This window comes from Pyrgilauda ruficollis, unplaced genomic scaffold (genome assembly GCF_017590135.1).
Source record: "Pyrgilauda ruficollis isolate IOZ18807 unplaced genomic scaffold, ASM1759013v1 scaffold85, whole genome shotgun sequence".
Taxonomy (NCBI): domain Eukaryota; kingdom Metazoa; phylum Chordata; class Aves; order Passeriformes; family Passeridae; genus Pyrgilauda; species Pyrgilauda ruficollis.
This window is the reverse complement of record NW_024530488.1, coordinates 39,352-54,167: the sequence shown is the minus strand read 5'-3', so window position 1 is coordinate 54,167 and position 14,816 is coordinate 39,352. Positions and strand designations below refer to the sequence as shown.

Below are 14,816 nucleotides of genomic sequence, written 5' to 3'. Positions count from 1 at the left end.
TCAACACTTCTCTGTTTAGAACAGAATCTATTTTTATTCAACACAGGATGGTGAATGGATAAAATTCACAATAATCAGCATTAAAAGAAAACAAAGAAACCAACCCTGCAGTTGCATTTCAATTTGGCTGTACCTACTGGTCACTCACATTTTTACATAGAAAATTTTGTCAGTCTTGCCCATTTCCAGATATAAACACCTGATACTAACAAAACACACAGTTTATTCACTATTTGGGGGACCTTTAGGGTTTTTTAAAATAGAAAACCAAATCTTTATCTTTTTGTCCAACAGATTTGTAGCTTGGAGGAACTGAAATGTAATCTGTCATTACCCGAGTCACTGCAGTGCAAAAGCTACTCAAATAAATAAATAAATAACAGCAGCAGCCCCAACAAGTAAAACCCAAAACACACTTAAATATCTTCAGAAATACAGCCAAAAGTTTTTTAACATCAGACTTCAGCCCACAGGGGACAGTTTCTCAAAATCTGAGCACAGCAGAGCTTGAACTGTTTCAGGAAACTAGTATAAAGCTCAACTCATACTTTTGGGGAAGGGGACTGGAATGCCCAGCTGAAGTGATCCTCCATCCATCTCTCCCTCCCCACACAGGCATTGAAGTTGTGCCAGGACAGCTGTTTTGGGGTTGCAATGTTATTTTTGCTCCATCAGATGCTGTTTCAGCAGTGCCCCAGGTTCAGCAAGGAGGAGTTGGACATTCCAGGAGCAGTTTCCCATCCCAGGAGGATGGAAGCCCTTCCAAGTAACATTGCTGCACAATTCTGTCACATTCAACCACAGCACAAGCACAGCACAGATTTTTGAGCTCAGTTGTTGAGAATCTCTCCTGGTTTACTCAAAATGTGCGAGGTCAGTGCAGGGACAGGACCCTCCTGGAGCTCCCTGCAAGGACCTGGCACCTTCCCCAAGTCCCTGCGGGGTCATCCCTGCACCTCTGCCCAGCAAAACAGCTAAAAACGAGCCCATTCTGACACTGCTCAGGTCAAGAATGATCAAACATGCTGGATCAAACCAGTGAAGCAACTCAAAGACTGAGCAGGTACAAACAGCCCTGGAAATGAAGTGTTAGCAGCAGCTGATGGGACATCCCTGAATATTTTGCAGGGCTTTTAAAGTGTTTTGCTAATCAAGTGTAAAGACTCTTGCACTGTCTCACAAAACTTAAAGAGCACAGAGCAAGACAAAGGTCTAGAGCTTTAATAAATACACTTCAGGATAACACACAGTTTAAATTACCTAATCTTTGTGATCTAAGTATAAACACCCCATACAAAAAAAAGTTTTCTTTTCACTTTGTACATCTTAAAAGGCAAAACAAAATCACAGAAACTTTCTGTTTGCAAAGCAGACAGCTGCACAAAGAAATGATATGTTCTGAAGACATTAAACTATCTATTTTCTGGGTAGCACTAGGTACTCAAATGTTCTCTTACAAACTACCACCCACACAGGTAATTTTTCTCCTCTGATATTTTGGCTCCAAATCTGAAATCCAGAGCCACTTGGGAGAGATTTGTGGATATTAAGGCCCAGATCTGATGAGGATTTCCACGTGCACACAGCAGCACTGGAGCCCCACAGGGACCCCTGTGCCAGTGGGCACCAGAGCAGCTCCCCCTTGCTCAGTCCTGTGGTGCTCACAGCTCCCTGCCACCCCAAAGAAACCCCTCTCATGTCAGCCCAGCCTGGCAGGGAAGTTAAAATGCACAACCATTTTAAAATGCCCTGAAAAAATCATTAGAGCCCCCACTGGAAATTCTGACTCATAAACTGCTTTTTGTTGCTTAGGACTCTTTTTTTTTTTTGCATAATCCTAATGGAGGACTAACATCCATCCAGAGGATCTGTGAAAACTACTAACTGCAGTACACAGCGAGAGTAAATTCCATCTTATCACCTACCAAAAGGCTGGATGCTGTCCTTGGGAAGTAGAACTGTAGCCAAAAACTAATAATACAGCCAGGTGATTATTGTCTGAGCAGCTTCAAACCCTAATAGTAGCACATCTTAACAACCAGCTGATATTGTCCTCTGTGAAGTGATGCTCTAAGTGTACACAGATGAAGTAAGAGACACATTGCTCACTGACCATGGGACAGTAATTCACAGACTGTTAAAATTCACCTTCCTCCTGCTCTAGCTCTGCCTTGGTTGTTGGCAAATACACAGTTCATAGTTTCAATTAAAAACATCCTATCAAAAGAAATAAAGAAGGCACTTGGTATTTCTCTTTGGCTCAGCTGAGGCGTGCTGCTGAAACCCTCCCCAAGTCCCCATCTCTTCTCTGATGAGCAGTGGCCATCCTGAGGTACTTATTCATGTGCAAAAATCAGAGCTTCAGGGATTTGCCACGTCTCACACTGCTCCCAGCAAACCTGCAGGGCTCTTCACCACACAGAGACCCTTTAAATACAGAATGAGGTGTCCCACGGGGTTTTCAGGGAGCAGCTCCATCCACTGGCACACTCCTCATCCCAGCTCTGGTAGCTCAGTGCTCTTTGAACCTGGGGAAGAAAAGCAACCAGGCAGGAAAAGCTGAGGTGTGAGGCAGAACAGACACCAAAAGGCAGGATCCAGCCCCTGCTGTGCATTTTTCTGTTCTTTTCCATTTTACTTCTCCAAAATTCTACAATCAAGGGGCTCAATTTAGATTTTGTGTCTGGATTCAGTGGATTTTTTTTTCTCAATTTGAAATACTGTAAATTCAGAGTCACCCTTTTCTTTAAGGAGAATTTTGGGAAAAGTTACATTTTAAACTATTATTAAACACAGGGCAGGTAATTCTCCACCTGCACAATGAAACCCATGGAGGATTAAATATTTGGGAAAAAAAAACCCCCACAAAGAGACTGTGACAGAGGTGTGTTTTCAGGTATTTTTCCACAAGAAGATGTTCTGAAGGAAAATGTCCATGGTTTGAAAACATCAAACTGAGGTTACTCTTCTGAAGCAGAATTAAACCAGACAGAAATGGATCTACACAAACCTTAAGATCTCCAGTCTACATTTAGGTTATACAGGACAAAGGCTGGAATTGATCTTGAAGGTCTTTTCCACCCTTAATTATAATTTATGGCTATATATGGAAGACTTAGAAATGTGTTTTCAAGGTGTTATTAAAGAGCAGCAGCCACAGAAAACACTTACAGGGTGTGATCTGCATGACACTGAAGTTCCTTCTGGATAAGACGGAGTAAGAGCTGCAAAAACAATCACAAAGCTCCTTTAGTATCATCCAGATAAACAAGAAGCAGAATTATTCATTGTCATTTGGAGAGTTTCTCATTTGAAACATTACCCTGCAATGCTGAACTGAGTCTATAAAAATAAAGATTTACAGATGCTCAGTAATGTTTGGTAGAGGAGCTTTCACAGCAATCAGGCAAGAGAAAAATAATTTCCTTTTTGCATCTGAGAGATCCATTTCTTCATAAAAACCACAATGGTTTTCTGGTTTTACTTTACCAGGAAATGTGTAAAGAAACCAGCAGAGGGACCCCGAGGCTTCAAGAAAACGTGTCAGAAAGAAATTTTGGAGCACGGGAGTATTTTAGCTGCTATTTGCAAAAACAACTGTGTGTGAAAAGCTTCATCCCACAATTAGTCAAGGTGAGTACAGACAGTCACATTTGCTTGCCTGTGCAGCATCAGGGATTTCAAGTGCACTTTAAAAGGATTATTGAGATAGCAGCAGGATTCTACAAATACAATTTGATGGTTCTCATGTACATTAAAGACAGAATTGGAGCTTTCAGGGTTCCTCACTGTTTCAGGTTATGTTATCCTCAGAATCTTACTATTATAAATATAAGTTTTCTCACTGCTGTAAGTATGAATGTCTTAAGAAGTTAAATATTTTCAGAGGCACAGAAGTGGCTAAGAATGACAGAACTGAACACCACACAAGAGGATAAAGCCCCTTCCAGGTACCCTTGGAAAAATAACATTTGAACACAGGTATCCTCATACAGCACTGCAAAAAGCAGGAGAAGCAGAACAGTTATGCAAAAAAGAATTTATTGCAACTGCAGAGTCAAACCTCTCAAAACCAGAGCTTTGCAAAGGCATTTTAATTGATTCCTAAAAGAAATGTGACATTTTTAAATTTTAATCAATAACTGTAAGAGAAAAACAATGAGAACTTTATCTAGGAAAAATATGACCATCTCCCAAGCCTCACTCTGCAGCATGAAATACCAAATACTGAAACCAGCACAAAGCAGGATTTGCTGCTGTGGATAAAGCTGCTAACTACCAGTGGCAACACACTTCAGCTATGAACTCACCTAATTTATTTATTTAATTTCCACAGAATCACTCCTAAACATGAAAAAATTACTTTTAAAGTCGGTGTTTAAAATGAATTTAGAAGAAAAAAGCCTCAGCTGTAACTCAAAGGCTTTCTGATTTTCTAGTGTCAGGAGGGGAATGGTCTGACACTCTCAGCTCCTCTGCAGGAGCCCAGAGCTCAGTGCTTTGGACCAAGGCAGCACCTGTGTGCTCTTCTTTCCCCAAACACCTGCTCCTGTTACTGTCAAAAGCCAGGATTGCCAGTTCTTCATCTAATTTAGTACAGCTGTTTCAGGGCCCATCTGGAAAATGTGATGTATTAACTTTCAACAGCTTCATTATCAGGGTGATTTTGGTGATACAGCAATGCAGGGAAACGTTTTTTTAATGGCTTTGACAAACTGGCTTTAAAGACAACAGAAGTGATTCTTCTGTGAGTAGAATCCGAGGCAATTTCTAGGTCTAAATGTGAAGGTTTACTTGCAATTATGCCTGCTCTAAGCTGCTCAGCCAGCAATTAACAGCTGGGTATTTGCTCAGGAATTGAAGTTCATCAGAATTGATCTGCACTTTTGATTAAAATCAGATGAGAATTTCAAAACAAGCAAATTTGCTGTTAGACTGAAAATCTCCTATACCACTGGAAGTCCAATACAACACAGGATATTGAAATGGCAAAAGGACAACTTGCATTTTGGGATAGTTTAACACAGAGGAAAAACACATTATCTATATTTTTAGACTTACTAGCAAGGCACATGCATCTGCCACCATGAGCATGTAAAACACGTTGTTCCAACCAGAAGGGGAAATAAGGCCAGCCAGGAGAGGCCCCAAAGCTGCACCTGAAATACGAGATTGGTATTATATTTTGGTATTTTATATTGCACACTGTCAGAACTGTGCAATGTAAGATTCACTGTACTGAAATGTAGTTATTCTGGATTAGAGTATCCATTTTTCCACCTAGTTAACTCAGTATTAAAAAGTCCCAGTAAGTGCAAAACATTACTGGTAAGATGGGAAGCTGGAAGACCTTAAGATGTGTGATAAACATCTGCCTTTGGCTCAACAAAATGCTCATCCTGTATTAAGCTGAATTTTACTCAGTTTTCCCTTCCACATGGAGGGCATAAATAAAATATCCCTGATCCCAGGACAGCCCAGTGCCATCTCCTTTTGCTGTCTGTACCCAGTATCAGTTGATGCCTTGAGAGGCTGGACAGAGTTAAAGGAGTAAAGCAGGGATTTATTACAAGGCCCTCAAAGGATGCACCTTGGGCAGTACAAGAGCCTGGCCATGACTACACCCAAGATGGGCATGAGTTTTCACACTTTTATGAATTTTGGTCCATTTCCATGTTGGGGTTAATTGTCCAATTACAGCTCCAGGTTGTGCAGTCCCATCCTCCCAGTCTGCTCTCCTCAATTCCCTGTTTACACTTTTTGGGCCTGAAGCTGCAATGGTGCCTTTGGTTCTCAGGCTGGAAAAGGATCATTTTGTCTGATTGAACTGTGAAGAGAACTTGCTAACACTTTATATGAAGTTCAGAGTTCTGTACTAATGCAGTACAGAATCTGGAAAATACCAAAACTAAAACTTAAGGCATCACAGTGATCCCCCCCCTTCCTCCCACCCTCAGCTGTGGGACCACTGGAGGTTTCAGGTGAAGTTTGTGCTATTGCCCATTTCCAAAACTGTTCTGAGTCCTGGCAAAATATGACCTGAAGAGCCCAGTTTCTCCAGAATGCTTTGTTTTGACCTGTCAGAGCTGGGGCAGGCAGCCCTGGCTTACCCACAGATCCTGTCCCGTCGATGATCGCCGTCACCGTGGACAAGGCCCTCGAGTTCCCCTTCAGGCTTTTATGGGTACCCTGGAGGGACAGAGATGGCTCAGAGCCATCCTGAGCTGAGCTCTGAAAGAGCCCTGATAACAGCAGCCATCTCCCACCCCTCCACATGGGCTCTGTGCTGGGGAGATGTGGCATTCACATTCTCTGGAAAAATCCCTTCACCCAGGACTTTTCTCCTGGGAAGCTGAGAAGCCTCAGAAAAAAAGGAAAACAATAATTATCTCATTTGCTTCTCCTGTGTTTTGCTGCTTAGGAATGTGGTTGGAGATTGTTTACCCACAGGTGATTGTTCTATTGGTTTCTGCTGTGAATTATTTTGACTCATTGGCCAATCAGTGCCAAGCTGTGTCGGGACTCTGGAGAGAGTCACAAGTTTTCATTATTATCTTTTTAGCATTGTCCTTTCTGTATTCTGTAGTATAGAATAGTTTAGTATTCTTTAATATAATATAGTATCATAAAATAATAAATTAGCCTTCTGAGAACATGGAGTCAGATTCATCATTCCTTCCTGCCACGAGGGCACCCCACAAAGACAACAGGGAGATGCCTCAAGCACCTTGCAGTGTCAAGGCCAAGGATGAAATGGGCACTGCCTGGGGGTCACCTTGGTCTTGCCAACACCCCCAGGCCAAGGACAGGGCTCCACAGGATGCTTGGAGACTTCTGCCCTGCTCCTTGTCCTGTATTTAAAACATTCCTGCATTTAAGACAATAAGAGGACTTTTGCCTCTTGCTTGGTGCCCTGAAGAACCAACACATTACAAAACAAACTTCCAAGGTCTCCCTGCTGAGCAGTGTTGGTGTTTTCACATGGCATTTGGCTGACCTGATCCTGCTGGAAGTGCTGGCAGCTTAATTACCTGGACTTTTTTATTTTCACACACCTTTACTTGTGTTAAGGTCTGTGCCAGATATACCTTTCTGATGGGAATTAAATCACCAGCTCATGTCTCACACAGCTACAGCTCCCCCAGTCATTTAAAAATGCAAAATATAGAAGGGGACAAGGCACCTGCACAGAGGCCTGGCTTTGCAGGCAACCTTCAGATTCAATCTGGGCTGTCACCCACAGTCTTGTGAGTGGTCAGGAATAATTTGTAAGCCTCTCACAAGCATGGCACTCACTCATACTAAAACACAACCTCTAAAACAAATCTGAGTGGCTGAGTACAGCACTTCCTTTTTCCAGCTCCTTACTCCTTTGCTTTGGGACAATGCAGCCCCTTCCCTGGTGACCCTGCAGAAGTCAAAAGGCTCTCTCTGGAGGCCAAATGTCACAGGGAAAGCCAAACTCACCAAGTCAGCAGAGACAGCAGTGGTGATCAGGGCATAAGGGCCATTCACCAGGGCACCACTGATAAGCAGCATCACTGTTCCAAGTTAAAAAATAAAAGGAAAATGTGATTTGCATGAGAAACTGTTCACCACAACAACAGGAGACATCACAGCCCACGGCTCCCAAGTGGTTTAATCCTTCTCTGCCTCCCTGGGCCCAATACAGAACTGGAAGAAAACCAACATCCATTCCTCTCTCTTTCCAGTGCTCACTCCATGATGTGAATTCTCAAACATACCAGAAGATGGGGCTGAAACAAAAAGCATTCCCAGGGTCTTTACTGATCCTGGGAGGTCACAGAAAGGGGAATATTTGACCAAACTGACCATGAGGGCAGGGGCTGCTCACAAGATACACCCACAAGTCCCTTCTCTCCTTGTAGAGCAGCAGAGCACCCTAAAAGTGAAGGAGGCCTTCAGGCAGGTGAGACACCACTGCCTCACTCCTGGTCCTGTTTCTGGTTGGAGGTAACACACAGAAAGCCACAGGTGAATTCTTCTATTCAAGTGAAGTTAATGCTGCTGTCAAAAGTACTACAGGCAACATTTAAACATCTCTGACATTTGGCACAAGGGATATTAAAAAGCCTGTGCCGACACAACAAGCTCCAGGAAGACTAATGATATTCATTAGATCTGTTCTCTTGCCACCCCTTACTCATTTCCTACCTTCCTACTTCAACCTGTAAAAAGCCTGAAAGACCAGATTTAAAGAATTTGATTCCGTACTTCCCCCTCTAAGGAAAAGATAAAATAGAAAACAAAGAAAAAAAAGGAAGGAGCATCAAAGGTCATAAATGCAAAGTTCATGGAAAGCTAGGCAGAATAATTTAAAAATACTCACCTACAGTAGCCTCAAGGCCCATTTTACTGACTGCAGAGAACATGTATAGCTGCAAAGAGAATAAATAAGCACTCAGAATTCCAACACATGGATTAATCCTGGGTTCCCCATCTGCCCCATGTTAACTACAAGATATCTTAGCTGGTATTACATGAAAGTTCCAGGTTTTACTAAACCCTTTTAGGCCACAGTAGAATGACTGCTTGATTGGACACAGAAGGGAGATAAGGGGTAGGATCCCATTCCTCTGTGTCCTTTCAGAAAGAAGGGCTGTGTTATGGGATCACTCAATTTTAAACTCTCCAACTGCAGCTTCAACACAGCACTGAATACAACTCATGAAAAAAAAATCAAATAAAAATGTCTCTCTCATGTCAATCTGCTGGTTTTCCAAAAATTACAGCCCAGAAATTTTAGCCTTTGAGCAGCTAAAATTCTGGCTAACAACTGAACATCAGATTTTACAAGAGAGTGAAACTTTCCATATATTCTGTAACAAAAAAAATACATTAGACTTGTTTAGTAAACAAGCTTGTTAGCTTGTTTAGCCCCAGTGTCTATACTTGCTCAACTTTTCATGCCAGTTTTTAATCTGGCCTTGACTCTTTAGACCCAGGCTGGGAGATGCTGCCTGCAGAAGTGTCCAGGGAATGGTGTCACAGCTGAGGGACAGGGACAGGCTCTTACTGTGGGTGCCGCAAGCAGCAACATCATTCCGCAGGTCGATGCCCTCTTCTCCAGCCTGTCTGAAATCAGACCTGCCAAGATCCCCCCTGAAACAACACACAGGTGTGAGGAGAACATTCAGGGTGTGTTTTTCACAAGACATCAGTTTAATCTAATGCAACACAACCCAGTGGTTTTTGCTGCATAATCACACAATTCACACAGCAACATCCTCATGAACCCAACCACTTCTGACCTGAAGACAACAGAACCAGAACTTGTTCCTCCTCATTATTTATGCCAAATATCCAAGGAAAAAAACCCTTTTATCAGGTGCCACATGGCCCTGCTGCTGGAGCTCTGGTGTCCACACACTGGTCTCTTAATTCCTCACATGCAAATAGAAAACTTGGTTCTCTGTCCATGTCCCACTGCAACCTAGGAAATAAACTAAACTGTCTGCATTGGCATGAAAATTTATTCAGTGGTCACCTTGAAAATTATTCAGGAATAGCCTAGTCCTTATTATTATTATGATCTCCCAATTTTATCACATACAGTTATATAAGGCATCAAGAAAAAAACAAACCAAAACACCTGTGACCATTAACCTTTGTGCCCAGGAAATCCACAACCCTGAACAAACAGGGACAGTTCTCTCGAGTTAGACTGACAAAAGGAAGTATTTTGATGGGTGGTGACTAAGATTCATGGGCCAGAGCTGATGGAGATAAAATATTCCATAATTTGTCTATTCTGATCTGTACTGGAGTAGCATTGGCTGTGAAGGTGTTTTACTAGATTTTCACTTTTCAACACAACTATCAGCTCAGTACCTTTACTGCCACTCTTCTACAGTAGAAATAATGAATATGAACTATAAAATATGTAAGCTGTGTATACCAGAGCCTTTCCTGGTGTGATCAGGAGTGAAATAACATTAAAACTTACCAAAGATCCCACCCACATCAAACAGTGTAGAAAGGTCCCCAGCTCTTTTGGCATCAAGATGCTCTGGTGAGAGAAGCAGAACATTTGTCTCATTTCTGGATTACAAAACATGGCAATCTCAGCAGTCTTGTAATGCCAGGGAAAGGCATCTTACAGCAGAATTCTTCATTCAAATAATCCACAATAAGGTGACATTGTGCAAATTAAATAAAAAAAAAAGTAGGTATTCAGCAACACAGACTTTCGAATGCAATTCTCACTGGAAGACATTTTACCACTTTTATAACCACAGAATTACAGAATTATTTGGGTTGAAAGGGATCTTCAAAGGTCATCCAGGGCAACCCCTCTGCCATGAGCAGGGACATCTTCACTGAGATCAGGCTGCTCAGAGCTCCATCCAGCCTGAGCTGGAATGTTCCCAAGGATGGGGCAGCCACAGCTCCTATGGGCAGCCTGCTGTAGCATTTCACCACCCTCACTGCAAAAGATTTCTTCTTTATATTTAGTTGAAATCTACCCTCTTTCAGTCTAAAATCATTACCTCTTCTCCTATCACAATAGACTTGCTAAAAAGTTGGTCCATCTTGCACTCTAAAAGCATAAAAAAATCAATACTGAACAGATAAAGAAACTCATTTACATTATTTTTATATGTTTTAATAGGACACTTCAATCTTAAGAAAATATTGTTAGAAAGTAAAACTTTTTGATTTGTTTGCAAGAGCCAAAGAGACAGCGTTTATGCCTGGAATTACTGAAGATAAGCCAGACACTTCTGTTTGTTTTGAAAATGCCCTCTCATAGCACTGAATTCATAAACCTGCTTGGTGACTTACACCTCCCCTGCTACTGCAAAGAGAAAGCCTCTTTCAGAAGCAGAAATGTTTATTTTCTTATTTATTCCAAGCTCCTATTTGCAAAGACTCTGCAGCCATAATTCTGTACCCCCTTCCTGTAATACTCACCCACATTTGTGATGTAGAGGGGAAGCCAGAAGAGGAAAGTGTAGCTCACCAGCTTTGCAAACAGGAGACAAAGGGAGAACTCCACAACTCCCTGAGAGAACAATGAAAACGGGGAGTTATTATCTTAGAGCTATTTAGAGCTTTCACAGACCATTATGAAAATGGTTTCTAGGAAGCATTTAGGCTTTTCTTTTTTTCTCATGAATTCCCAAGAAGCATTTTTTCCCTGAGAGCACAAAGCTTGCACTCTGAGCAGACTGTGGTATTTTACTTAGATGTTTCCTTTCAATTGTACTGAACTGCCTGAAGAGAGAACACTAAAATGGTACTGAATAACCTGAGCAGAGAAGACAGAAATGAATGGGAAGGATTTTATCCTGTTTGGGAACACCTGCATCGCTTATTTCCCTTAAGTAAAGTTGTTCTACAGCATGATAGCAGGTTTGGAGTGTGTTCCAGAGAAACTGGCATCTTTTTGTGCTCTTTATCTCCTTCCTGCAGATGGGTTCAAGATTTTTCCCTTATTGTTCAGCTCTGTAAAAAGCCAGTAAACCAGTGTGACAGTTCAGATCAGAACGTGGTAAGAGCACATCACAGACTGAGCCATGACCTGTTCAAAGCTCCAACTTGCTCCATCCTCTTTCCTGCTGAGCACATAAAAGTGCATTTACTGCACAGAGCTGCAGCTAAACTGCCAAATTACCCCACCTTCATTCCCTTCACCAAACTTCTTGTTTGAAAGCAGATTTCTTAAATCCCTGGTATGGAGGGCTGCAGTTCCCCTGAGGAACAGCACACACTCCACATGCAGCTGTGACCCTTCCCAGCAACAGGCAGGACAAACCCCACGGGCTTTCAGAGATCCCAGGCGGCAGCAGCAGCAATTTGTCACCCACTACTTCCACTTTGCTACAGGAAAAACAGTAGAGGACCAGACTGAACATGATAAAGAAGATGCAGGAATACAGTGGTTGGGTGCAGGATTTTTTTTTTAACTCTACAAATGGTCCAAATCAATCTGCAAATAATCCTACTTCTGTAATCAGGCTTCAGGTTGAGAGGAAAATCAAAAATGACAGGTTCTGACCTCGAGGAAACTTCCTTTCCTTTACCAGCAGTCCAAATGTTTGGGCAGCCTGAAACTTCTCAGACAAGAGACTTTAAAGCTTTTTGAAACAATGCTGAGGAATGTAAAAAGGGGAGCCACAGAAGGAAGTTTGACACACAGAATAGCTCAGTTTGCTATTCCACCCTTAACAACTACAAGTCTACTTTTAGAACAGACTTTGGGACAGAATAAACTATTTCAGTCAGAAGGGACCTACAGCAGCCACCCTGTCCCACTGCCAGACCCCCTCAGGGCTGACACAAGCTGAAGCACCCTGATAAAGTAATTATCCAAAGGCCTCTTGAACATTATCAGAGAGAGATCAGCAGCTCTGTCTCCACCTCCCCTCCTCAGGAAGCTGCAAGGAGCAGAGGTCCCATCTCAGCCTCCTTTCCTCCCAATTAATGAAGCCCAAAGCCCCTGCATGTCAAGACTGTGATGTGAAGTTAACACCCATTACTGCCCCACCCAGCACTTCATGGAAACATGAATTCTGAGGCAAAGCTTCATTCTGAAAGGAGCAGCACAGGCACTCACAGGTATCCTCAGGGCCCCAAGGAAGCTGATGGCTGATGTCCCGTGCCTTCCTTCCCCAGTGGCCACGCTGCAGTTCTCACTGTCAGGGAGTAAATGCTGCATCTCTGCATCCTGCAACGTCCCCCAGCAACAGGTAACAGAGAGAAGAGAACAAAGAAACAAAGCATGCATCAAGAAATCAAACAGCTCCAAAATAATTTTTAGAAACAAGTACCTAATTTGTCACAGAAAGCTACAGCTTTAAAAATATCTTGGTGTGGACATACAGAGTATACAGAGAGAGCAGAGATTATATTCAGAATATCAGGTGGTACCTGTGTGCATGCAGTCCATAACAGAATCAAGTTTCTGTTCTATTGAAGAACAATTTCAAGTTGCAAAACCCCCACATAAAGAATACAATCAATGGAATAAAACAGTTTCCAATCTTCCCTCACCCCATCACATAAATGTGGTCTAATTAAAGCTGACAAACTACTGAGTCCTACAACATTGTATACAAGAAATTTCTACAAGGATACATTTCTGTATAAAATAATGCATTATCTTCTTTCTGTGCAAATACTAAGTCAGATTTTCAGGCTCTGTAACATCATCTTACTGACTGATTGAAGTACAGACCACCTTTCCACATGAATTACTTTCCAATCTTCCCTCACCCCATCACATAAATGTGGTCTAATTAAAGCTGACAAACTACTGAGTCCTACAACATTGTATACAAGAAATTTCTACAAGGATACATTTCTGTATAAAATAATGCATTATCTTCTTTCTGTGCAAATACTAAGTCAGATTTTCAGGCTCTGTAACATCATCTTACATTGAAGTACAGGCCACCTTTCCACATGAATTATAGACAGTGAGAGCTTTATGTTAAGCAATCACTTATATTTTTTTCAAGTCTGTTGTTTGAGCATTGCAATTCCCAAAATATAAAAGTTGGAGTTCACCAGCGTTCCCCACTTGTGAATTCTGAGTTCTTTTCTAGTACTAGGAAGGATTTCATTCCAATAATTCCACTGGCTGCTAAGAATACTTGTGGAGCAAGTCACCAAGAACAAGCCATCCCAGTGTAGCCAGGAGGGTTTATGTTATTTTTAATCCTCTACCAGACTGAAGTGAACTCTCAGAATAGAACTGGAAATTTACATCTTACAGCTGTACACAGAAAAAAAACCATCAGGTATAAATAGCCCTCAGAACTTCTTTTACAACTTGGAAAATGGATGGGATGCAGCTATCCTCACTTTCACCTGCTTGCTGGGAGGCTTTACCAAGCTGTGCACTTTTCCTGTTTATGTAGTCTACACATTGTCCTCCTTCTCCTAATTCTTCAGCATCTGAACAAAGCCTCAGTGAAGAATTAAGCCTCAAATATATATTTGACTGTAGGCTAGAAAGGATATAACAGCAGGCTGTTTCATTTCCAGTGCTTATTGCAAAGATGAAAACTTGGATTAATATTTGCTAAGCTGTTGGGGGAAGAAAAAACCATAAGTGCTGGAAAAATTCAATTCTGCTATTTTACATTCAGTGATTCTAAATAAATTCTGTTTTTAAATAACATCATTTAGGAGAGGGCACCAGGGAACCATCTGGACACCTGAGCCCAGACACTCAGCATAATTTTAGAAGCTGCCATCCAAAATTCTAGACACGATTGTTAGATGGGATGCAGGACTTACAGGAGTCCAGTGTCTGGGCTCAGGAGATAAAGCATTAACCAGAAGACAGAAAAAACATCTAGGGACCTTGGACATGGCCCTGCAAACGTATGTCATGGCCCAGGAGTCACTCCATCATCATAAAAACATTTCTCTTCTGAATTACTGGAGCAACTTCAAAACTTGAACTATTTTAACAAAACAAATTCAAACCATAAGCCTTTTTTTTTAATGAGAGAGAGAGAGGAGAAAAAGAGGGAAAAAAGGGTTTAAGCAGTGAAGCTCCCCACCAGATTCTAGATGGTGTCTGAGTATCCTGTGCACAACCAGCACAGCAAACCCAGCCAGGACTGTCTGAGGCAATGCTGCTCATTCCTCAGACAAGCAGCTCTCAATTTGTTTTAGAAGAATGGGCAAATATTGCAGCAGAGGTGACCAAAGTCCAAATAACTTATTTAAACTCATGCTGGAAACTTTTGTCAATGATCTGGGGGTTTTTATGCTGCACACCGCCAAAGGATAAATAAACCCAGCAGTTTGTGCTTGGCAGAGATGACTTGTACAGCCTT

At 41.9% G+C, this 14,816-nt stretch overlaps 1 protein-coding gene across 5 annotated transcripts in view; it reads right to left on the bottom strand.

The window, feature by feature from the left end:
• Window positions 1–14: 14 nt before the first annotated feature.
• Window positions 15–14,816, bottom strand: part of SLC37A1 (solute carrier family 37 member 1) — a 36,157-nt gene continuing 21,355 nt past the window's right edge. For all 5 annotated transcript variants that reach the window (XM_041487887.1, XM_041487888.1, XM_041487891.1 and 2 more), the window contains 10 exons: window positions 12,581–12,691; window positions 10,936–11,026; window positions 9,968–10,030; window positions 9,038–9,123; window positions 8,351–8,399; window positions 7,468–7,541; window positions 6,111–6,189; window positions 5,062–5,159; window positions 3,172–3,224; window positions 15–2,528 (listed from right to left, as the gene is read on the bottom strand). In XM_041487887.1, coding sequence (XP_041343821.1) covers window positions 2,513–2,528; window positions 3,172–3,224; window positions 5,062–5,159; window positions 6,111–6,189; window positions 7,468–7,541; window positions 8,351–8,399; window positions 9,038–9,123; window positions 9,968–10,030; window positions 10,936–11,026; window positions 12,581–12,691 — 720 coding nt within the window. In that variant the 3' untranslated portion in view covers window positions 15–2,512. The remainder of the gene's footprint in view (window positions 2,529–3,171; window positions 3,225–5,061; window positions 5,160–6,110; window positions 6,190–7,467; window positions 7,542–8,350; window positions 8,400–9,037; window positions 9,124–9,967; window positions 10,031–10,935; window positions 11,027–12,580; window positions 12,692–14,816) is intronic.